The sequence below is a fragment of the Cherax quadricarinatus genome, chromosome 33 (assembly GCF_038502225.1).
Source record: "Cherax quadricarinatus isolate ZL_2023a chromosome 33, ASM3850222v1, whole genome shotgun sequence".
Lineage (NCBI taxonomy): Eukaryota > Metazoa > Arthropoda > Malacostraca > Decapoda > Parastacidae > Cherax > Cherax quadricarinatus.
The window spans coordinates 25964851-25990355 of NC_091324.1; the positions used below are offsets into that span (position 1 = coordinate 25964851).

The following is a 25505-nucleotide window of genomic DNA, read 5'->3' on the forward strand; positions in this document are numbered from 1 at the left end:
ATGTTCCAGTTGTATGTTTGGAAGCGACCACAGTGGCTGGCTAGCTTGTAAACACTGGCACCCACAGGACAAGTGAAGTGCGCTCAGGTCAAAGTGGACGCGTCTCGTACGGACTGAATAGCGCTGGTCGGGTTTTTAAGCGCTGGTTGAGGCAAAATTTTTGCGTTAAAATGTATCGCTAGTCAGATTTATCGTTAATCGATGCCATCGCTGGTTAAGGGTCCACTGTAATAGTAATAATAATAATAATAATAACAGTAAGGAGAAACTTCAAAAGGCTGCCAGCAGTTGGGGCTGCCAGCAGTTGGCGCCACCATCAGCAAAACATTGGTAACTTCTACTAGTACACTTTTCACCTGTTTAGACTTAAGTAGTCTATTAGTATTAGGTTAAGTCTGCCTGAAATGCCTCAGCACGATAGTGGCTTTCTTTGCTCCAATCATATGATGATATGTAAACACACATTGTAACCTTTACAAAGAAATAAATATTTTATTTATTTATTTATTTAAGGAATCTCCCTTGAGGGAAGAGTTCGCATCCTGAAAGTTTGTTTGTATCCAGAAGCGAAAAATCGACCAAATGACTGTTCATATCCTGGAAAATTCACATGGTGGGATTTTCGCAAGCCACAGTTCCACTGTACTCAGTTCGGAGAACAGGATAACTGCTCTTGCTGCTCAGTCTTTGACAAAGCCTCCTAAATCAAAACCCAATTACAGTACTATAGTAATGTTGCAGTTTTATACAGAGGCACACTTACATTACAGTTATAAAACTGCAACATTAACACCCTTCCTTCAGAGTGCAGGCATAGCACTTCCCATTCCAGGACTCAAGTTTGACCTGCCAGTTTCCCTAAATCCCTTCATAAATGTTACCTTGCTCACACTCCAACAGTATGTCAAGTCCTAAAAAACCATGTGTCTCCATAGGAGCAAATGGAGACAAATGGTTTTTTAGGATTTGACGTGCTGCTAGAGTGTGAGCAAGGTAACATTTATGAAGGGATTCAGGGAAACTGGCAGGCCAGACTAATAATAATAATAATAATTTTATTTCAGCATGATGTATGTTTGTACAAGGAGTATGACAATTAAGTGTACATACCAAAAGCCCCTTTATGTGCAGAGCATTTTGGGCAAACTCAAGACTATCTTAAGATTAATAAAGCAATAACAGTGCAGTAATTGTACATATGGTCATTAGGTGAGTTACAATGAATACAAGAAAATTGACTAGTCTATTAGTTCATGCTATATGGCTTTAGTAAGTTTGGTACAGAAGAATTACAGTTTTAATTATTATGGAATATTAAGGATATGGAATATTAAGGCTCCAGAACACATTTCCAGTTTTAACAAAATGTTTTTTTGGAAAAATACATTCCAAGTTTAAACAATAGTGTTATGAACAATTTCCAGCAACAATTTAATGTCCTAAGCTGGGGCCCTACTCTACTTTCATCCAGTGAAAAGATAACTTTCACATACCTTTCCCTTGAATGTCTCTTTGATCTGTCGTGAACTGTCTTGTGTTTTCATTTTTGTCTTTCGGAACAAAGTATAGTCTGCAGCCTCATAATCAAAAGCTTCACTAATCTGTTCACTGCTAGTGTTTGTGTCCGTAACTGTTTTATCACTGGACAACTCTCCCTCCTCTGCCGAAATATTTTCCTCTGTTTGTTCCAATTCTTTAGGTCTTTTCACTTTACTGGGAGATTCACTTGCTTCAGATTTCCTTTTTACTAATTTGTTCTTTTTTCCTTTCTGAATCTGAAATATTCATAAAAAGAAATGCAGTTATTCTTCCACATATTAATTATTAAAATGGAAAAGGAAGGAAGTTTTGAGATTTGAGGAGTGCTTTGATTTTTAAGAATCACTCAGTGCTCTTGGCAATAAAAAGTAAACAGTATGCACTAACATAACAACACCTAAGCTAAACCTATATAATAAAAATATATACTACTAGCATAAACACACAAAATAAATATATACTATCACATTAACTTAAAATAATTGGTATAAATTAAAAAACATAAAAAAATTACTAACATCAAAAGACCCCTAAAATTTTCCTGAGGAACATACAAGCACACTGGTAATTATAAAAAACATGATTTAAGGAAAACAGGATAAAGCCATGAGCACAATCATCATGCCTCACATCAAATACAAGGAAAAGGAGGAAAAAGGGAGAGAATGACCTGCTAGCAAGTGACTACGAGCAAGGTGTGTATGCCTGATCCACAGTCTACAGAGAATCATCATCAAACTCTTGCAAATGTCAAACTTTGAATAACTTAGTGTTCGTTAAAGCCCAAACACAGCATACGCAGACTTTGCAAATCTTCGATAAGTATAATTACGGTGAAATAATACATGAAATGTGTACAAATGGAATAACTGAAAAGTGGGCAGAAACATTATTTTTCTAACAAACTGAATGCAGTAAGTAATAACCAATAAAGTAAAATAAAGAACAGTACTCATCCCAATCTATGTATGGGCCAGTGGGTCCTCTGCAGGAGCACTGCAGTGGGCCTATAGGTCCATGCATAGACAAAGACAAATCATAGCACTCTTATCATCCTTTTCAGGTACTAGAATTTATATAAAGTAGCATCCGCTAAGGACACAAATCTCCAAATTTCATTTACTCCACCATCAATAAATGAAAGAACTGTAAAACTGGAACAGAGTATAAAACAAACTCAAGCTACTCAACAGACTGGAAGAGGAATGCAAGGGATTTAGCAATGATATTGTCAGAAAATCTTATATTCAAGAATCACAGAAATGTTACTATTATATAAAGCCTGGAAATGTAACTAATAAACAGAAGAAATGTTATTTTAGTGCCAGAAATGCCTGCATTGTTTATCCTGGACCTTATTTTGATATTGGAACACAGCGGAACCTTGGTATACGACCTTAATTCATTCCAGAAGGCTGTTCAAGTGCTGCTCCATCTGAGTATCGAACAAGTTCTTCCCAACCAATTTTCTGTTTGGTTGACTGTTAACGCTAATCATAGTAGGCCCCCATAGTGACTTATTCATACAAATACAAAAAACACCAAAAAAATGCGAAGAAACGCGAAAGAGTTTACACCGAAGTTCTGGCAGGTCGTGTTTGTTTGGTCGAGTGCTGAGCTTTGTTCGAGTAGGGAGCTAGTCATATACCAAGGTTCCACTGTATTCTGAACTTTGTGTGAAATTGGCCAAATTGCCAATTTCCAATTACTTTATTGGGTAGCTGAAATAGTTGATTAGGCAATTTCTTGTGCTCAACAGATACACTGGAACATATACTAGCAAAATTGCGAAGAACTCGGTCTAATGGAACAACATAATTGGCCAAAAATAGGACTCAAAGTGGGCAAAATGGCCGATGCGTATAGCTCACACTGCAAAATTCGCAAGAGTGGAATTTCATCAATTTTTATGAGATTTCGTACTTTTTGTTTGATTACCTTCAGAAAAAGATTCTCTACCATTTTATATGAATTTTTTTTTTTTTTTTTGGGGGGGGGGGGGATTCTTGAACCTTGTTGTGAATTTTCAGATTGGGGATCTGCACCCTCAAAGGGTTAAGCCCTCTGAATTTTACCTTTGTTAACACTATACCATCTAATTCCTATACTCTTAATTCTTTTGTCATCACAAAGAACCGTGTCAGTTCTTTGAACCATTCATCTACAACACAACACAATAAATGTCATATTTGGAAAGATATCTAGTTGGATCACAACTAACAAATTCACACTCAATTTTGATAAGACCTTCTTTGTGTGTTTGAACAAAGCTTTAAATATTCATTTGAGCAAAAAGATAAATAACTCACAGTTTAAAAGGAAGAATACAGGTAAAATCAGAGGACTACACCAGAACAATAAACTATAATTCAATACCTACATCCTGAATATTTCTAACAAAATTCACAAAACAACAGACATTCTCTCAATGATATGTTATTATGTACCCCAAACATCTCTACTCATTCTACTACTCCATAATCTATTCCTACTTTACCTACTGGCATTTGTGCATGGAGATTAACAACAGCAAATCAAATGAAACCCAGTAGAAATGAAACAGTAGAAATCTGTTCTATACCACACCCCCCACTTTTAACCCTTAAACTGTCCAAACAGATCTACGTTCACATGCGGAGTGCTCCAAAAGTAGATGTACGTTTTTTTACATATTTTCAAATATAACAAAAAAATGTAGATCAAAGTTTCTTTTTACACGTTTTCAAATGTAAAAAAAAAAAAAGAAGCTCGACGTTTTTTTACATACTTTCAAATGCTGAAAAAACGTAGATCTACGTTTGGACAGTTTAAGGGTTAAAAAGCTAAAATTTGCTTAACATACAAAATATTCTTACTTACTACTGTGCATACTATGTATACAGTGCACTCAGTACAAAATTTAACCCAGAGCTTAAACTCTTTCTTGGAGAGCTGCAACAGAAGACATGAACAAAATAAAAGGAGCATGTATCTCTTTGATATACCCAAAGGATAACTTCACCTGTCCACAAACTCTATGCAAATAAAAGCTCCAAAAACATGGAATGTGGTGCCTTCAAATGTGAAAAATTCCCTGTCTGAGAACAGCATTAATAATAATTAAAAAACACCTACTAAATCTTACATGTTATATCCAGCATATGAATGTAAATGTTCATGCACTTTGGTACCACTATAATTCTACTACTCCATAAAATGCACATTATTGATCTGATATAAATTCAGTGAAAATTATCTGTAATTTCCTAAAATTATAGGGTATGATTACAATGAAGTTATATATTCAAGGATTAGTTTGCCCAAAATGTTATGCATAAGTGACTTTCTTCTGAACATTTATTTGTATCAACTCTGTTTTTTTTTTTTTTCAACAAACCGGCCGTATCCCATGAAGGCAGGGGGGCCCAAAAAGAAAAATGAAAGTTTCTCTTTTTAAATTTAGTAATTTATACGGGAGAAGGGGTTATTAGCCCCTTGCTCTCGGCATTTTAGCCGCCTCTTACAACACGCATGGCTTACGAAGGAAGAATTCTGTTCCACTTCCCCATGGAGATAAGAGAAAATGAACAAGAACAAGAACTAGAAAGAAAATAGAAGAAAACCCAGAGGGGTGTGTGTGTATATATATGCTTGTACATGCATGTGTAGTGTGACCTAAGTGTAAGTAGAAGTAGCAAGACGTACCTGAAATCTTGCATGTTTATGAGATAGAAAAAAGGACACCAGTAATCCTACCATCATGTAAAACAATCACAGGCTTTCGTTTTACACTCACTTGGCAGGACAGTAGTACCTCCCTGGGCGGCTGCTGTCTACCAACCTACTACCTAATAACTCTCTTTTATATAATATAATACAATTCTTCTCTATGAGAAAGTGGAAAGGAATCCTTCCTCCATAAGCCATGTGGGCTAGTAACCCCTTCTCCTGTATTATTTACTAAATGTTAAAAGAAAAACTTTTTTGTTTTTACATTTACAGGGTGAACTAAAAAGAAAAACTTTTCTTTTTCTTTTTAGGTCACCTTGCCTTGGTGGGAGATGGCCAGTGTATTTAAAAAAAAAAAAAGAAAACTTTGTAACAAATTGTTATTTTACCTTAATTTTCTCAAAAGTAAGCAGATGTACTGTAAACTGCCATGTTTGTCCAACAAGAAAAAAAAAAATTTTTTTATTCATATTATAATATTCAAAAAACATTATCTATGGAGGCAAAGAAGGGAATGTATGAAAGTATAGTGGTACCAACACTCTTATATGGGTGTGAAGCTTGGGTTGTGAATGCTGCAACTAGGGGGCGGTTGGTGGTGGTGGTGATGTCCTGTCTAAGGGTAATGTGTGGTGTAAATATTATGCAGAGAATTCGGAGCGTGGAAATTAGGAGAAGGTGTTGAGTTAATAAAAGTATTAGTCAGAGGCCTGAAGTGGGCTGGTTGAGGTGGTTTGGTCATTTAGAGAGAATGGATCAAAGTAGAATGACATGGAGAGCATATAAATCTGTAGGGAAAGGAAGGTGGGGTAGGGGTCGTCCTTGAAAAGGCTGGAGGGAGGTGGTAAAGGAGATTTTGTGGGTGAAAGGCTTGGATTTCCAGCAAGCATGCGTGAGCATGTTAGATAGGAGTGAATAGAGACGAATGGTATTTGGGACCTGATGAACTGTTGGAGTGTGAGCAGGGTAATATTTAGTGAAGGGATTCAGGGAAACTGGTTATTTTTATATAGCCGGACTTGAGTACTGGAAATGGGAACTACAATGCCTGCACTTTAAAGGAGGGGTTTGGGATATTGGCAGTTTGGAGGGATATGTTGTGTATCTTTATACGTATATGTTTCTAAACTGTTGTGTTCTGGGCACCTCTGCAAAAACAGTGATATGTATGAGCGAGGTGAAAGTGTTGAATGATGATGAAAGTATTTTCTTTTTGGGGATTTTCTTTCTTTTTGGGTCACCCTGCCTCGGTGGGAGGCAGCCAGCTTGTATAAAAAAAAAAAAAATTCACACAACACTTTCCTCTGGTAAATTCCTTTTCTCGCCTCTATGGATAAACTTCTTTATTTTCACAGATACCTCAACATACCACCAATCTTTTTACTTCTCATCTATGCTGCAGGTCACCCAGTGTTTCATGCACCCTACTGCCAACATGACCACTCCCAAATTTCTGATATCGTCTTTCATTGTCTACACTTTTTGCTACCCTCATCATCTTTCTCTTTTTCTATGTTCATTTTTAATTTCTGTCTTTACAAATTCCTTCACCAACATTTGCAACTTTTCTTCAGAATCTACCAAAGGAACTGTCATCAACAAATTGCAACTGTAATAACTCCCACTTTGTATCAGATTCATTGTTTTAATCCCATACCTCACACAACAGCATAGTATTCATTGTTTTTACAACCCCATCTATAAATACATTAACCCTTTCAGGGTCCAGAGCCCAAATTTCAAAGGGTACACCAGTGTCCAAGAAGTTTCCCCCCCAAAATTTTTTATTTTTTCTTATGAAATAGTAGAGAATCTTTTTCTGAAGGTAATAAAACAAACAGTACGAAATTTGATGGAAAACTGACAAAATTATTCTCTCGCGAATTTTGATGTGTAGCAATATTTACGAATTGGCGATTTTGACTCTCATTTTAGGCCAATTACATTATTCCAGTCGACCAAATTCTTAGCTATTTCACTAGTATTACTTCTATTCTATCGATTGAGCACAAGAAATCGCCCAGTCAACTGTTTCAACTACAAAATAAAGTTATCGGAAATTGGTAATTTGGCCAATTTAACACAAAGTTCAAAATATTCCATTTTCAAAACAGGGTCCAGAATAAACAATGCAGGCATTCCTGTCACTAAACTAACATTTCCTCTGCTCATCAGTTATGCTTTGAGGCTTTACAAATGAATTCCATTTTGATTTTTCATTCACATAATGAATTTTTATTCAAACCAAAAAATAGAAGATTTACTGTTATGCAATATTGTAATAATTGTATAAATATCATCATCACATTTGTGAATGTATATTAGACCCGCCAGCTGGTATGTATTAGACGTGCGAGGCCATTTGTTTACTCTTGAACATCGACAAAAATTTAACATTTCCACTACTTCGAGCTCAGTTTCAGGCCATTTTCAGTACTAAAACCAATCAAAATCATCTCTACTTCTGTAATATATCTTCCATTCTATCAAATGAGACCAAGAAATCACAAATACAGCTATAAAAAACATACGAAAAAACACTGCAAAGTCGCTGCTTTAATCGAAAATCAGTCTCGGTTTTTTCTCTCATTATACACTGTGTGCTGCAGGATTTGTTTTATGTGGTGCACACATACCACACAGATGTATTCTCTCATATCTAGTCCCAAATTTACCACTCACAGCTTATCAGAGTGAGCTGAGCTCATGGTGTAGATCTACGGTTTGGACCCTGAACGTAAAGCCATAAATCTACAGGACGGACCCTGAAAGGGTTAAACAACCATAGTGACATCACACATCCATAAGGCCTAATTTTACTGGGAAACAGCCTCTCCTCTCTCTTACATACTTTAACCTGAGCTGCACTATTTATATAAAAGCTATTTACTGCTTTTAGTAACCAACTACAGTGGTACATCGAGTTACGAACTTAATTCGTTCCAGAAGGCTGTTCGAGTGCCAATATCGAAAGAATTTGTTCCCATAAGGAATAATGTAAATTAGATTAGTCCATTTCAGGCCCCCCAAAATACTTACAAAAGCACTTACAAAAATACACTTACATAATTGTTCGAGTTGGAAGCTGTTCGAAACTCGAGGTACCACTGTATATTATCATTACATTTGCACCCTCTGTTGCATTGCTTCCCTATTTACCCTACCATATGCCTTTTCCAAATCCATAAATGTAAAAAATATTTCCTTATCTTTATCTAATTATTGTTAAGTTACCTGCTTCAATGTAAACACTTGGTCTACACATCCCTTACCCTCTTGAATGATTTTTCTCAGCCTTTGCCCAGTTCATTACATGAATATTTTACCCAATACAAACATTATTCTTATTGTCTCTTACAGACGTGTGTGTTTAAGGACTCTTAAAAGCTTCGTGCAGTTTCACCAATGTACAGAATTAACCCTTTGACTGTTTTGGTCGTATATATACGTCTTTCGAGCCAGTGTTTCGGACGTATATATACTCAACAATTCTAGTGGCTTCAAATCAAGCAGGAGAAAGCTGGTAGGCCCACATGTGAGAGAATGGGTCTGTGTGGTCAGTGTGCACTGTATAAAAAAATCCTGTAGCACACAGTGCATAATGAGAAAAAAAAACTCTGACCATTTTTTTGGATTAAAATGCCGACTTTGAGGTGTACTGTATTTTCGTATAGTATTTATCATTGTATGTATTCTCGTTTTCATGGTCTCACGTGATAAAATGGAAAACACATTACAGAAATAAAGATGATTTTGATTAGTTTCACGATGAAAGCAACCTTGAAATTGAGCTCAAATTAGCAGAAATGTTCAATTTTTACCAATGTTCAAGATTAAGCAAATCACACCACACGCCCAATACACATCAACTGGGGAGTCTAATATTCTTTCACCAGTGCACTGATATTATTTATACCATTTTTACAATAATGCAGTAGTCTGCATAACAGTAAATTTTGTATTTTTTGTATGAATAAAAAATCAAAATAGAAAGCAACAGTAATATAAGAGGGGCCTAGAGACGTGACTAATGAACAGAGGATATGGTATTTTAGTGCCAAAAATGTCTACATTGTTTATTCTGGACCCTATTTTGAAATTGGCATCTTTTTTAATTTGCATGAAATTGGCCAAATTGCCAATTTCTGACCACTTTATTGGGTAGTTCAAATCGGTAAATGGGCGGTTTCTTGTACTCAATTGATAGAAAAAATGGAGTTCTAAAGAAATAGCTATGAGTTTGGCCAACTGGAACAACGGAATTGGCCAAAAGCTGGGCTCAAAGTCGGCGAAATCGCCATTGCGTATATGTCGCAGAGGCCGCTAACTTCGCGGGAGCGTAATTCCGTGAGTTTTCGACTTAATTTCATACTTTTGGTGTCATTACCATCGGGAAAAGATTCTCTATCATTTCATATGAAAAAATAATTTTTTTTTTTCCAAAAAAAATTTTCGAAACAGAATGACAGTTTCAGAAAGAGGCTTGCGACAGTCAAAGGGTTAATATTGATATGACTGCTGATCGTTGTTGACAATTGCAATGTTGATTTCACTGGTCAAGGGTCTAACTTCAATACTGCATTTGTCACCAATACTGAAGCAGACTTCACAGAATTCTGTTGTTGATGTGACAGTGCACATTGGCTAGAATGCACAGAGCCTTCACAAAAAAACCTTTGTACATGCAATTGAATCATTCAAAGGAAAAACTGGCACATCTAATGGACTGGACAAAGGCTGAAATAATTACCTGAGGGGAAAATAGAACAAGACAGTGTCTAGAGGCTGCACACAGATATGAACTTACAATACCATCAAACTTCTAGAATTAAGAGGTGTTCAGCATTACAGAACCTCAAGCCAAACTACTTCTTTAAAAATTCACTAAAACACATTATACTATATGAAGCACTTACCTCTTCACTAAGAATCAAAGATATTTTTTTTACACTTGTTCCCTGCTTATTAGTAATATCATCTCCCTGTTGGTGCTGCTGACGACCATGCATTTTTAAATTTGCCTTGGACACCTTTGTATTAAGTGGATTTTCTTCTTCAGTCACATGGTTTGATTTTTCTTTAATACATTCTCTATCCTTATTAACCGTGTTATTTGTCAGTGACATGAAGTGTTCTCTAACCTGAAAGATTATGGCAACAATGAATTTCAGAAATCTGAAAATACTGATAAATATTGCATATCAGGATTAAAAATAAAAACCTAAGCAGAGTCAAGGGGGTGTTAATGTTGCATTTTTATAACTGTAGTGTAAGCACACTTCTGGCAAGACAGTGATGGAGTGAATGATGATGAAAGTTATTCTTTTTCGGGCCACCCTACCTTGGTGGGAATCAGCTGATGCATTAATAAAAAAATAGAAAGCAGATTTTAAAAGGTTGATACAAAGTTGCTGCTCTTACTATAAAATATCTTGATCTACCATATACTGAATCATATTTAGTTTGGTTATGTTACAGATCTGAATTACTGTGCCTTAAGTTTGAATAAATGTTGCAAATGGGAGGAAAGTACTGAAAATTGTAAAAAACTTCCAACATTTAGGGGCTGACAACCTATCCAACCAGAACTTACTAAGGTAGGATAAAATTATTTCTTTGGATTTTTTTGCCAATTTTTCCCCCAAAAAAACTAACTTTTTTGGAAGTTCAAGAAATATAAACGTATTTTCCCATATGTTCTTCACTTTCGTGAACTCTCATATGAAAAAAGTGCCAATTTTCAGAAACATAAACTGCACACTACTCAAGGGTCAACTATATACAGAGCTTTTACAAATATTTTATTTTATCTTGCATTAAGGATATACATGTTTGTGCAAATTAAAGAAAATATATCAAATACTTACCCTATTGACCCGTTCAGTATCTCCAGATTGTTCCTCTTTCTTTTTTTTTTCTCCTTCCAGAAGTGGCTTCAATTCTATGTATGCTGTATACCTTTCATGTGGACACATGAATTTCTGAGAAACCTCTAAATGTTCCTGTTCTTTGCACAATAGCTGATTCTGAGAAAAAGACATAAAAAGTATGGCAGATAACGCTCATCTTACAGAAAAAATAAAAAAAATTATTTATTAATTAGACACAATTTTGAGTAACCCATGAAACCAAATTGAGTTTTCTTTTTACAATGGCAGGCCAGTTTCCCTGAATCCCTTCATAAATGTTACCTTGTTTGCACTCAAGTCATAAAAAGCACTTGCCACCACTCACTACAATGTAACATGCTAACACAAGCCCACTCAATCCCCTAGCATTTGAAGTCTCCTCCTTGAGTGCTAGAGGCTTGATCATCCAACAGGCTTGTGCTCACACAAGCCTGTTGGGTGACAACAAGCCTAAGCTATCTATGTAGATAAAACTTAAATTACATAATATACACAGATAAATACATAAAACACTAATAATCACCTTTGTGCATCCAAACAAGAGTGATCTGTCTTCCAATGAGGCAGGACTTATTTTATTTTGTGAAAACAGATCTCCCAGCAAAGTTTCTCTTGGGTTCAGAAGAGTAGGAAGGTCTGCTGGATTTTCTTCACATTGTGAAAGATCATGTTTGCATATAAAATTCACATTGTTATCATATGTGGATTGCATTGTTTCAACATTAAGTTGTCCTTCTAAAGGAGTATGTTTAATCTGAAAATAAAAAGTGTATAAATGCTTCAAGGATACAAAGGCTAGGCATTTTATTTAATCAGCAAAGTCTGCTTTAAATACAGTAGACCATCAGTTAACATGTGATTTGTTAACATGTTTTTGTGTTAACACGGTTGCAAAATTGCAGCATATTTTGTGTTAACAAACAATATTTATTAATTTACAGGGTGGAGTACATGCAGGAGAAAATGTGGCAAACATCGGTTCTCTCTCTCTCTGTCTCACAATGAGCCAACGGGCAAGTTCATTGTCTTACAGGGAGGCATCCTTCGCCTCAGTGCACCATTCCTACCCATACAATACTATACATCGGCCACATACCTCTGCATACCACTTGCCTCCACCCATTCCCTGCCACACATAAGGCAAACTCCACCCACATCTTTCCCCCCCACACCTCTACACACAGTTTCAGGCTCCAATAGCCACAACTCTACAGCCCTATGCCCACACTTCACCCATACTTTCATGGCCTACATCCTAACATGCCTTTCACACACCTAGTGATGTAGTCACCCACCCTCATTACCACCCATACCACCAATCATACATACACCCATCCAGTCACCCATCCACACCACCATCCACACTGGGCCACCAACACAACCACACCATTCACCCACATCATTTCCCCACACTTTCAAGCCCCCATAGCTTCTACCCACACATTTCACCCAAAGCACTTCCCCACAGCTTCTAGTGCCCAGAGCTCCACTCCCACACTTTACCCATGTTTTCATGGCCCATATGCCCTAATATGCCATCCATCACCTTCATCACTACATTCACCTGCTCAGTCACCTATCATCCAGACCACCACCCACACCAGGCCAGTGACACAGACACACTTTTCACTCACACCATTCCTCTCCACAGCTTCAAGCCCACATAGCCCACTCCTGCAAGCCATGCTTGTACAGCCCACATGCCCCAACACACAGTTACTTACCACCCCTCATTACTGCCCACATCACCAACTCCACACAGCCCACCAAGTCACCCATCACCTACACCACCATCCACACATGCCCAGCAACACTGCCATCCACATCATCATCATCACACTGCTTCATTCCTTCTAGCCTCCACCACTCCCACCACACCCCTCCACTGCCCAGCATCCTCCACTTCTCTACACAAGCCTCTAGCTCCTGCTCTTGCCCCTCCACTGCTTGACCTCCACCTCCAATGTCAACCCCCCTCCACTTTTTTGGCCCCTCCTACCTCTTTCCATATACACCCCAATAACTCTTAACCCCTTTTATAACCCTCATACAGTTGCAGAGTCAGACACCTGAACAATAAGACACCTCCATCTGTTAGCAGAGGTGTGGATGTGGGATCTTTGACTAATGCACATCACTGCATCGACTTACGACTGTATTATCATTTTTATTATAATTTTGAGACAAGAAAATTTATAAGCATCTTTGTGATCTAAGGAATGTAACCATATTTTCCCCATATGTTCTTCAACTCAATTTACACAATTTTTTATCACATGCCATCTTCATGAACGTAACAACCGTTTTAACCAATGATCATTTGTACATAATGTCTGCATTTGTAAATATCCACATAATAAATGATACAGAGAAAACACTTAATTATAACAGCAAATTTTTACAGCTTATTAATCAATAACACATGGCCTTCAGTACCAAAAACAAAGGACAATAGATAAAATGATGGACACATAATAAGAGGCTTTCTGAAAAAATAATAGTTTAATTATCATTCCCATATTATCAATACCAATCTGGCAGTTCTTTAAGCCATTGCACATTCCAAAATAAATAAAAACAAACACATACACACACACACACGGCCAGTGAAGAGGTAGGGCCAGGAGCTATGAATCGACCCCCGCAACCATAACTAGATGAGTACACACACACAAAAAAAAAAATAAATAAATACAGGAGGGCCCCACTTATACGGCAGGTTAGGTTCCAGGCTACCGCCGTAAAGCGGAAACCGCCGTAAAGTGGAACACCCTTTTTTTCCACTTACAAATGCATACAAACACTAGATAACAAGTTTACACTAACATATATTATGTTAGCAATAGAACCAGGCATCAAAAAACAATAAAAAAGTACAATACACACATAGTGCACTTATTACTTACCTTAAAATATTTATAGTCTTAATCTAGGGTGAGACAAGTAGTATTTATTGTAAGAAATCAAGTGTGGTATGTATGGTAGTCAGCCAGGCTACCATACCAGGCCACCCCACCCACACATACTATTCTATGATATTTAAGCATCCCAGAGCGATAAAATGTATATACAGTTCACTCATTACTTACCTTAAAATATAGGGTGAGATGAGTAGTATTTATTGTAAAAAATCAAGTGTGGTATGTATGGTAGTCAGCCAGGCTACCATACCAGGCCAACCCACCCACACATACTATTCTATGATATTTAAGCATCCCAGAGCGATAAAATGTATATACAGTTCACTCATTACTTACCTTAAAATATAGGGCGAGATGAGTAGTATTTATTGTAAAAAATCAAGTGTGGTATGTATGGTAGTCAGCCAGGCTACCATACCAGAGAGAAAGAATGAGTGCATGAGAGAGGACAGGCGCAGAGTTATGTAAACAAACCAGGCGAAGGTAAGTTTTGTAAACAGTGTACACGTCTGGTTTGTGTACAAGTTACATTGTCTACAGGTTGTCTCTACATTGATACGGTAGAATAAATAAAGAAGAACACTCCCATTCTCATGTAACATCATTTTGAGAAGAAATGATGCTCTGAGTGAAGGCAATGGAAGTAAGTCACTCTGACTTTTTTGGGTTATCCTAGGTTCTCTACACATATGTTGTTATGTATTTATCTTATGTATCGTGTTTATTATATAATTTTGAAAACAATATCACGGATGGATTAATGAAAATGTGTATATTAACGTAATATACAACATTTAATGATACACTGAGCTCAGACAGCGTAAACAAACTGAACAGGTTGTGGACGATCACTCGGTCAGGCGAAATAGACGGTATTAATACGTGTCCAGTTTTAGTTCATTCATGTACATTTGTAAGAGTTTGTGAAACTTTTACCTTATAATATTTTTATTATTATAATAATTAAATCACGAAACAAATACTCTTACACTGTGTACAAGTTAGTACAGAATTATAGCTATAAAGTGAAGGCATATGAAAGGAATATTTTTCTACAGTTATCCCTAGTAACAGGTGACGGGCTAGAGAAAACGTAATTCTTCCGACACTTCTACAAACCGTTTGGTAAACATCTCATATATATTTGTATAAATTTTTATACTGTGGGTGCATGTATCATGTTTGTGTGTTACATAATGTGTTTCTTATATAATTTTGAAAAAAATATCATAGATAGATTAAGGGAAATGTCTATATTAACGTAATATGCGACATTAATGCGACCAAGAGATTATTATTACTATTATTATTATTATATTATTATTATTATTATTATTATTATTATTATTATTATTATTGCATCAAGAGTAGAGAGACTCTTAGTGATTTTAATGTGTACCTACATGCCAGCACAGTGTGTAAGTTTATTTAGGTACAGGTGTACACAAGTTTAATTATCAAGTACAATACATATAAAATATACAATAACTTTAAAACACTTGAAATTTTGGAAAGTTTCCAGACATAATAAGGAGATGTGCTCAGGGAGAATGTAAACAAACTCGGTGGGCCGCTGTGACCGTATTAGAAAGACAGGTGGGGGGAGCCGTATAGCGAGTTTTGGTCATAATTTGAAATGTCCGTATTAGCGGAACGCCGTAAAGCGAAACGCCGTAAAGCGAAACGCCGTAAAGCGGGGCCCTCCTGTAAATAAAATTATTATTAATGCTTCTATCACAACAGTTTGACCAGATAGTAAAAGAAGATACTAACAATACCTGTCATCACAGATTTCTCTTAAACCTTTTCCCAGAAATACTGTGATAAAAAAAAAGAGGAGATATCTGACAACAAAAGAAAAGTGCTTATAAAAGGTATATGGAATAGAGAGCATAGAAAAATATAAAAAAATATAAAGACATTGAGTACACTCATTACTTTGTCTTTAATTGAGAATTTTGGAAACAAAATTTTTATTTCTTTGCATAGTTTACAACGTGTAATTACAATACTGATTTGCTGAGTGCATAGAAAGCCACTATCATGCCAAGGCATTTTGGGCAGACTTAACCTAATACTTTACAGACTACTTAATACTAGACACATATATCATAGTTGATTCGAATTGAACATTTTTTTTATATATCAACAGAGGTAGTAGTTAGTGGTTTCATAGTAATTAGATTAACAAGTAATTGAATAACAAGTTACAAAGATGAGGTGATTTTTAAGTAGTGCCTTAAATTGGTGTGCAAGGCAGGGGCCCATTGTATTTTCAGGCAATGAATTCCAGATCTTAAGGCCTTTATATGCTTTGTATTTTTGCATAGGGAGAGATGGACACGAGGGATATCAAATAAGTGTTTTGTCTTGTGTTACGCAAGTGCATTCTATGTAGTTCTCAAGAAGGAGTTTGAGAGGAGGGTTTATATAGGAAAATAATGTTCTATGTATGTAGTAGGCACTATAACTTAAGTGAATGTTTTGTATGTTAAGCAGGTTCAAGCTCTTAAATAGTGGTGGGGTGTGTTGCCTGGTGCAGGAGTTTGTAATCATTCTCACAGCAGCTTTCTGTTACATAATTAAAGGTTTAAGGCAATTTGCTATGGTTGAACGCCATGCACAAATATCATAAATGAGGTAAGGGTAGATGAGAGAGTGGTAAAGAGCAAGAAGTGCTGTTTGGGGTACATAGTACTATATCTTAGAGAGGATGCCTACAGTTTTGGAGATTATTTTGGAAATATGCTGTATGTGGGTCTGAAATTTAAGACAGCTGTCAATGTGGACCCCTAGAAATTTTCCATCGGTGTGTCTTGAAATGGAGGAACCATTTATCCATATGTTTAGCTGAAAATTTGCAGCACTGTTACGAAACAGAATGAAGTAGGTTTTGTCAATATTGAGTAAGTCTGTTGGTCATTATGCAAGTGGATATTTGTAGCAGCTCATCGTTTACTGTGTTTCTAAGTAAGGGGGACAATATGTAACAAAATTTTGGCAACTCATTGTACAGTCATATCCTGCCCGATGTCATTAATTGGTTCCAAGAGCCATGACGTAGCCTGGTTTTTGATGTAAACAGGACATAATGCCTTAAAAATACCTTAAAATGACAACAAGCACCGTAAAACTATCGCTAAAACTTAAAGAACTCTAAAAACACATTTTAGTCATATTTTTTTAAAGAGAAATGAGCACAATTAAAAAATTTTGTTATTTACCTTGTGATTTGCCCTTAAAAATGCCTTAAATATGAAAAAAACATCTTACAATTAGAGTAAACAACATGTGAAAGAATAAAATTCTCGTTAAGGCATTAAAGAATTTAACCCTTTCAGGGTCCAAGGCCCAAATCTGGAGTCACGCACCAGTGTCCAAGAATTTTCAAAAAAAAACAATTTTTAATTTTTTCTTATGAAATCGTAGAGAATCTTTTTGTGAAGGTAATAAAACAAAAAGTACGAAATTTGGTGGAAAATTGATGAAATTATGCTCTCGCGAATTTTGATGTCTCAGCGATATTTACGAATCGGCGATTTTGCCGACTTTGACTCCCATTTTAGGCCAATTACATTATTTCAATCAACCAAATTCTTAGCTATTTCACTAGTATTACTTCTATTCTATCGATTGAGCACAAGAAATCGCCAAGTCAACTGTTTCAACTACAAAATAAAGTGATCAGAAATTGTTAATTTGGCCAATTTAACACAAAGTTCAAAATATTCCAATTTCAAAATAGGGTCCAGAATTAACAATGTAGGCATTCCTGGCACTAAACTAACATTTCCTCTGTTCATTAGTTATGTTTTGAGGCTTTACAAATAAATTCCATTTTGATTTTTTATTCACATAATGAATTTTTATTCACACCAAAAAATAGAAGATTTACTGTTATGCAATATTGTAATAATTGTATAAATATCATCACCATATTTGTGAATGTATATTAGACCCACCAGCTGACATGTATTAGATGTGTGAGGTCGTTTGTTTACTCTTGAATATCGGCAAAAATTTAACATTTCTGCTACTTTGAGCTCAGTTTCAAGCCATTTCCAGTGCTAAAACCAATCAAAATCATCTCTATTTCTGTAATATGTCTTCCATTCTATCAAATGAGACCAAGAAATCGCAAATACAACTATAAAAAACATACGAAAAAACACTGCAAAGTTGCTGTTTTAATCGAAAAATCATGATTTCATTTTTTTTCTCTCATTATACACAGTGTGCTGCAGGATCTGTTTTATGTGGTGCACACATACCACATAGATGTATTCTCTCATATCTAGGCCCAAATGTACCACTCACAGTTTATCAGAGTGAGCTGAGCTCATGGCGTAGATCTACGGTTTGGACCCTGAACGTAAAGCCGTAGATCTACGGGACGGACCCTGAAAGGGTTAAATAATATTTTAGTCTTAATTTGTAAAATAAAATTATGTTATTTGCCTAAAACCGACACTCTTTCACATTTTTCATACCTTTTAATCATAATAACTTATCTGCCATCGTAACCACATTACACTTGGAATCACTAGCACTACCCTTAGGACCCATGGCTAACAAAGACACAGTAAAGAAATAACCACAAAAATACAGTGGACCCTCGCATACCGTTGGCATCACATAACGTTAAATCCGCATAGCGATACATTTTATCGCTAAAATTTTGCCCCGCATAGCGCTAAAAAACTCGCTCAACGCTATTCGTCCGAGACGCATCTATGTGCAGCCTGAGCCAGCCTCACATGTTCCGTCGGTGGCATTGTTTACAAGCCAGCCTCTGTGGTAACATCCAAGCATACAATCGGAACATTTTGTATTATTACAGCGTTTTTGGTGATTTCATCTGCAAAATAAGTGACCATGAGCCCCAAGAAAGCTTCTAGTGCCAATCCTACAGGAATAAGGGTGAGAATTACTATAGAGATGAAGAAAGAGATCATTGCTAAGTATGAAAGTGGAGTACGTGTCTCCGAGCTGGTTGTATAGTAAACCCCAATCAACCATCGCTACTATTGTGTCCAAGAAAACGGCAATCAAGGAAGATGTTCTTGCCAAAGGTGCAACTGTGTTTTCGAAACAGAGATCGCAAGTGATAGAAGATGTTGAGAGACTCTTATTGGTGTGGATAAACGAAAAACAGATAGCAGGAGATAGCATCTCTCAAGCGATCATAAGTGAAAAGGCCAGGAAGTTGCATCAGGATTTAATTAGAAAAATGCCTGCAACTAGTGATGACGTGAGTGAATTTAAGGCCAGCAAAGGTTGGTTTGAGAGATTTAAGAAGCGTAGTGGCATACATAGTGTGATAAGGCATGGTGAGGCTGCCAGTTCGGACCACAAAGCAGCTGAAAAATATGTGCAGGAATTCAAGGAGTACATAGACAGTGAAGGACTGAAACCTGAACAAGTGTTTGTGACGAAACAGGCCTGTTTTGGAAGAAAATGCCAAGAAGGACCTACATTACTCAGGAGGAAAAGGCACTCCCAGGGCATAAGTCTACGAAAGACAGGCTTACTCTGTTAATGTGTGCCAATGCTAGTGGTGATTGCAAAGTGAAGCCTTTATTAGTGTATCACTCAAACTCCCAGAACGTTCAGGAAAAAGAATATCCTCAAGGCTAATTTGTGTGTGCTGTGGAGGGCAAACAGTAAGGCATGGGTCACTAGGGACTTTTTCTATGACTGGTTACACCAAGCATTTGCCCACAATGTGAAAAATTACCTAACTGAAAAGAAATCAGACCTTAAGTGCCTCCTGGTGTTAGACAATGCCCCTGGTCATCCTACAGACTTGGCAGAGCGACTTTGTGGGGACATGAGCTTCATTAAGGTCAAGTTTTTGCCTCCTAATACCACTCCTCTCCTGCAGCCCATGGACCAGCAGGTTATTGCAAACTTCAAAAAACTGTACACAAAAGCTCTGTTTGAAAGGTGCTTTGTAGTGACCTCAGAAACTCAATTGACTCTAAGAGAGTTTTGGAGAGATCACTTTAATATCCTCAATTGTGTAAACCTTATAGGTAAGGCTTGGGAGGGAGTGACTAGGAGGACCTTGAACTCTGCTTGGAAGAAACTGTAGCCAGAATGTGTAGACCAAAGGGATTTTGAAGGATTTGAGGCTAACCCTGGGAATCCTATGCCAGTTGAGGAATCCATTGTGGCATTGGGGAAGTCCTTCGGGTTGGAGGTTAGTGGGGAGATGTGGAAGAGTTGGTGGAGGAGGACAATGATGAACTAACCACTGATGAGCTGCTAGATCATCTTCAACAGCAAGAAGCCACACCTGAGGAAACCGCTTCGGAGGAGGGGAGAGAGAAATTGAAGAAGTTGCCTACTTCAAAGATTAAGGAAATCTGTGCAATGTGGCTTAAAGTGCAAACCTTTATGGATGAAAATCACCCTCAGACAGCTGTTGCAAGCCGTGTTGGCAACCTGTACATTGACAGTGTTGTGAACCACTTTAGGAAAAGTCATAAAGGAATGAGAGGTACAGACCTCTATGGACAGATATGTTGTGCGACAGAAGTCCATTGACTCTGAAGCTGGTCCTAGTGGCATTAAAAGAAGAAGGGAAGTAACCCCGGAAAAGGACTTGACACCTCAAGTGCTAATGGAAGGGGATTCCCCTTCTAAACACTAAGACCATCAACACTCTCCCCTCCTCCCATCCCATCAATCATCACCAGATCTTCAATAAAGGTAAGTGTCATGTAACTGTGCATGTCTTCTTCAGTTTGTGTGTATTAAAATTAATATTTCATGTGGTAAAAAAAATTTTTGTTCATACTTTTGGGTGTCAGGAACGGATTAATTTGATTTCCATTATTTCTTATGGGGAAAATTAATTCACATAACGATAATTTCGCATAACATTGAGCTCTCAGGAACGGATTAATAGCATTATTCGAGGGTCCACTGTAACAGCAAAAGACAAAGCAAGCACACGATTGCAGCATGGGCAAAAATTCATGTGGCGTTGCGGCCCCTGCCAAACTAGCGGTTAAATAGTTAACCTGCCGGCCGGCAGTACCACTGGGTGCGTCATCAAACCCAATGTGGGGGCTGCTGAGCCGGCCTTAGAGCAGTAAGAGCCTGAGTGCCTCACGGTACACACCTAAGCAGTAGGTACCTGACCACCGAAGGGTACACGTCTACTGGCTTTAGTAACAGTATGTACCAGAGCGCCTCGCTGTACACACCTAAGCAGTAGGTACCTGACCACCGAAGGGTACACGTCTACTGGCTTTAGTAACAGTAAGAGCCAGAGCGCCTCGCTGTACACACCTAAGCAGTAGGTACCTGACCACCGAAGGGTACACGTCTACTGGCTTTAGTAACAGTATGTACCAGAGCGCCTCGCTGTACACACCTAAGCAGTAGGTACCTGACCACCGAAGGGTACACGTCTACTGGCTTTAGAAATATTATGTACCTGAGCGCCTCGCTGTACACACCTAAGCAGTAGGTACCTGACCACCGAAGGGTACACGTCTACTGGCTTTAGAAATATTATGTACCTGAGCGCCTCGCTGTACACACCTAAGCAGTAGGTACCTGACCACCGAAGGGTACACGTCTACTGGCTTTAGAAATATTATGTACCTGAGCGCCTCGCTGTACACACCTAAGCAGTAGGTACCTGACCACCGAAGGGTACACGTCTACTGGCTTCAACATTAAGTACCTGAACTCCTCAGGGTACACGTCTATGCAGTAGGTACCTGACCACCGAATCGTACCTATCTACTGGCGTTAGAAGAACCGCTCACCGCAGCTCACTGAGTCTGTTGGCCTCAGTTACTTGACGGCCGCATTCAGTGAGCTTGAAGCATGGTGTTCGGCTAGCGGTGTGTCAACCGCCTTTGGAGAGGATTTACTGGACTACCGGTGATGTCTGTGGACTCACCGTCTACGTTGATCAACTGTGGGCCGGAGTCGTCAGATGCTGTTTAGTGGGACATTACATGAAGAAAAGGTTGGAGTGTTACACTGAACTGGGCCAGGACCGTAGTGTGACACTGAGGGACGTACGATGGAGTGGAACACTGAGATATGCATAGGACCGTAGTGGAACACTGAGATGAAAAGGGTGTCGTGGGACACTGAAGATGGCCTGGTTGTAGTGTACACTGAACAGTGTCGTGTGACTGACTTCGTGTCGTGAGAGGCAGTTGATTGTAATTTATTATTATAAAAATGTTATTTATAATTTATTGTTTTAGCATAGAGATATATATATATAGTGACAGTAGTGTCAAGAGTTGTACCCTGTGTAGGGTTATTAATTATATTTTAGTAAAATGCTGATTATAATTTATTATAGTAACATGTACATATTATTATTATATCATAGTTCAAATACCTCTAGACCAAAGATAGTTGATTTTTATATATTAAAGATTAATTTATATTAATGTGTGTATTTATGTATCCCGAACTCTTTATTACAAAAGGAGTAAATCTTAATACCATCGTCTTTTAAAAATTACTTTTTTTGTAATATATGGGGGCCTGTCCGGGAGGATAATGATTATCAAGAATGATTTCTGGATGATCATATCCGGGATGACGGTTCGGGATACATATTACATTGATCTTTGTGTGTCGGTCCTTTTGTGGTGGGGGTGTTGCGGCCCCTGCCAAACTAGCGGTTAAATAGTTAACCTGCCGGCCGGCAGTACCACTGGGTGCGTCATCAAACCCAATGTGGGGGCTGCTGAGCCGGCCTTAGAGCAGTAAGAGCCTGAGTGCCTCACGGTACACACCTAAGCAGTAGGTACCTGACCACCGAAGGGTACACGTCTACTGGCTTTAGTAACAGTATGTACCAGAGCGCCTCGCTGTACACACCTAAGCAGTAGGTACCTGACCACCGAAGGGTACACGTCTACTGGCTTTAGTAACAGTAAGAGCCAGAGCGCCTCGCTGTACACACCTAAGCAGTAGGTACCTGACCACCGAAGGGTACACGTCTACTGGCTTTAGTAACAGTATGTACCAGAGCGCCTCGCTGTACACACCTAAGCAGTAGGTACCTGACCACCGAAGGGTACACGTCTACTGGCTTTAGAAATATTATGTACCTGAGCGCCTCGCTGTACACACCTAAGCAGTAGGTACCTGACCACCGAAGGGTACACGTCTACTGGCTTTAGAAATATTATGTACCTGAGCGCCTCGCTGTACACACCTAAGCAGTAGGTACCTGACCACCGAAGGGTACACGTCTACTGGCTTTAGAAATATTATGTACCTGAGCGCCTCGCTGTACACACCTAAGCAGTAGGTACCTGACCACCGAAGGGTACACGTCTACTGGCTTCAACATTAAGTACCTGAACTCCTCAGGGTACACGTCTATGCAGTAGGTACCTGACCACCGAATCGTACCTATCTACTGGCGTTAGAAGAACCGCTCACCGCAGCTCACTGAGTCTGTTGGCCTCAGTTACTTGACGGCCGCATTCAGTGAGCTTGAAGCATGGTGTTCGGCTAGCGGTGTGTCAACCGCCTTTGGAGAGGATTTACTGGACTACCGGTGATGTCTGTGGACTCACCGTCTACGTTGATCAACTGTGGGCCGGAGTCGTCAGATGCTGTTTAGTGGGACATTACATGAAGAAAAGGTTGGAGTGTTACACTGAACTGGGCCAGGACCGTAGTGTGACACTGAGGGACGTACGATGGAGTGGAACACTGAGATATGCATAGGACCGTAGTGGAACACTGAGATGAAAAGGGTGTCGTGGGACACTGAAGATGGCCTGGTTGTAGTGTACACTGAACAGTGTCGTGTGACTGACTTCGTGTCGTGAGAGGCAGTTGATTGTAATTTATTATTATAAAAATGTTATTTATAATTTATTGTTTTAGCATAGAGATATATATATATAGTGACAGTAGTGTCAAGAGTTGTACCCTGTGTAGGGTTATTAATTATATTTTAGTAAAATGCTGATTATAATTTATTATAGTAACATGTACATATTATTATTATATCATAGTTCAAATACCTCTAGACCAAAGATAGTTGATTTTTATATATTAAAGATTAATTTATATTAATGTGTGTATTTATGTATCCCGAACTCTTTATTACAAAAGGAGTAAATCTTAATACCATCGTCTTTTAAAAATTACTTTTTGAATGAGAGCCAGCAACAACGCTGCCACACAACAAGACAGAGGAACTATGTAATGATGGACATTTGTTTACAATTTTTCAGTACAAATATTTTTTTGTATATGTATACATTTTTTTATGCTTTTAATGTGTTTTCATTGTATTTTAAATTGTTTTTAAGCTCTTTAATATTTTATTGTTAATTTTTGTGTGTTTTATTTTAAATATATCTTTAAGGAAAACTTTATTTATTTCAAGTCCTTTTATTATGACATAGGTGACACTGCTGAGTGACGTAAAGTCGGACATATGTACTGACATTCACTGAACTGAAATTTACTCTAGAAATTCTCAATCCTTTCACTTTTACTGTGCATGACATATGTTTCTTTTTTTTAACACACTGCCCATCTTCCACTGCGACACTTTCACCATCATTCACATATACCACGTTTCGTGGCTTATAAGACTTGTTTTAGTTTCAATGGGAGAGCTACAGCCCACCTCACACCCCAAACTTATAGCTCCCATCACTGACCTTCAGTTTATCAAACGCAGGGTAGCTTTTGGAAACATTTTATGAAAAAATGCATCTAACAAGCTGCGAAATACGGTAATCACTGTCTTTGCAGAGGCGTGCAGATATGACAGTTCAGATGTCATCCCAAACAGCAAATATCCCGAATGCCTTCTCTGAAGTATAGGCACTGTACTTCCCACCTCCAGGACTCGGGTCCGGCTAACCAGTTTCCCTGAATCCCGTCACAAAATATTACCTTGCCACTCCAACAGCTCATCAAGTCCCAAAAACCATTCGTCTCCACTTACTATCTAACATGTTCGCACATGCCTGCTGCATATCCATGCCCCATGGACACAAACCTCTTTTACCCCTCCCACCATCGTTTCCTAGGTAGATCCCTACCCCTTCTTCCCTCCACTACAGATTTATATGCCCTTCAAGTCATCCTATTTTGCTCCATCCTCTCTAAATGACCGAACTACCTCAACAACCCCTCCTCAGCCCTCTGAATAATACTTTTAGTAACTCCACATCTCCTAATTTACACACTACAAATTCTCTGCATAATATTTATACCACACATTACACTTAGACATGACATCTCCACTGCCTCGAGCCTCCTTCTCAATGTAACATTTGCAATCCATGCTTCACACCCGTATAAGTGTGTTGATACCAGTATACTCTCATACATTCACTTCCTTGCCTCCATGGCTGTTCTTTATCTACACATACCTCAATGCACTACCCACCTTTTCTTTCCTTCA

The 25505-nt window shown here is 38.1% G+C and overlaps 1 protein-coding gene across 2 annotated transcripts in view; it reads right to left on the bottom strand.

The window, feature by feature from the left end:
• Positions 1 to 25505, bottom strand: part of Rrp6 (exosome component Rrp6) — a 142582-nt gene that overhangs the window by 9290 nt on the left and 107787 nt on the right. For both annotated transcript variants that reach the window (XM_053783791.2, XM_053783790.2), the window contains exons 12-15: positions 11680 to 11910; positions 11115 to 11273; positions 10164 to 10388; positions 1494 to 1775 (exon numbers count right to left, since the gene is read on the bottom strand). In XM_053783791.2, coding sequence (XP_053639766.1) covers positions 1494 to 1775; positions 10164 to 10388; positions 11115 to 11273; positions 11680 to 11910 — 897 coding nt within the window. The remainder of the gene's footprint in view (positions 1 to 1493; positions 1776 to 10163; positions 10389 to 11114; positions 11274 to 11679; positions 11911 to 25505) is intronic.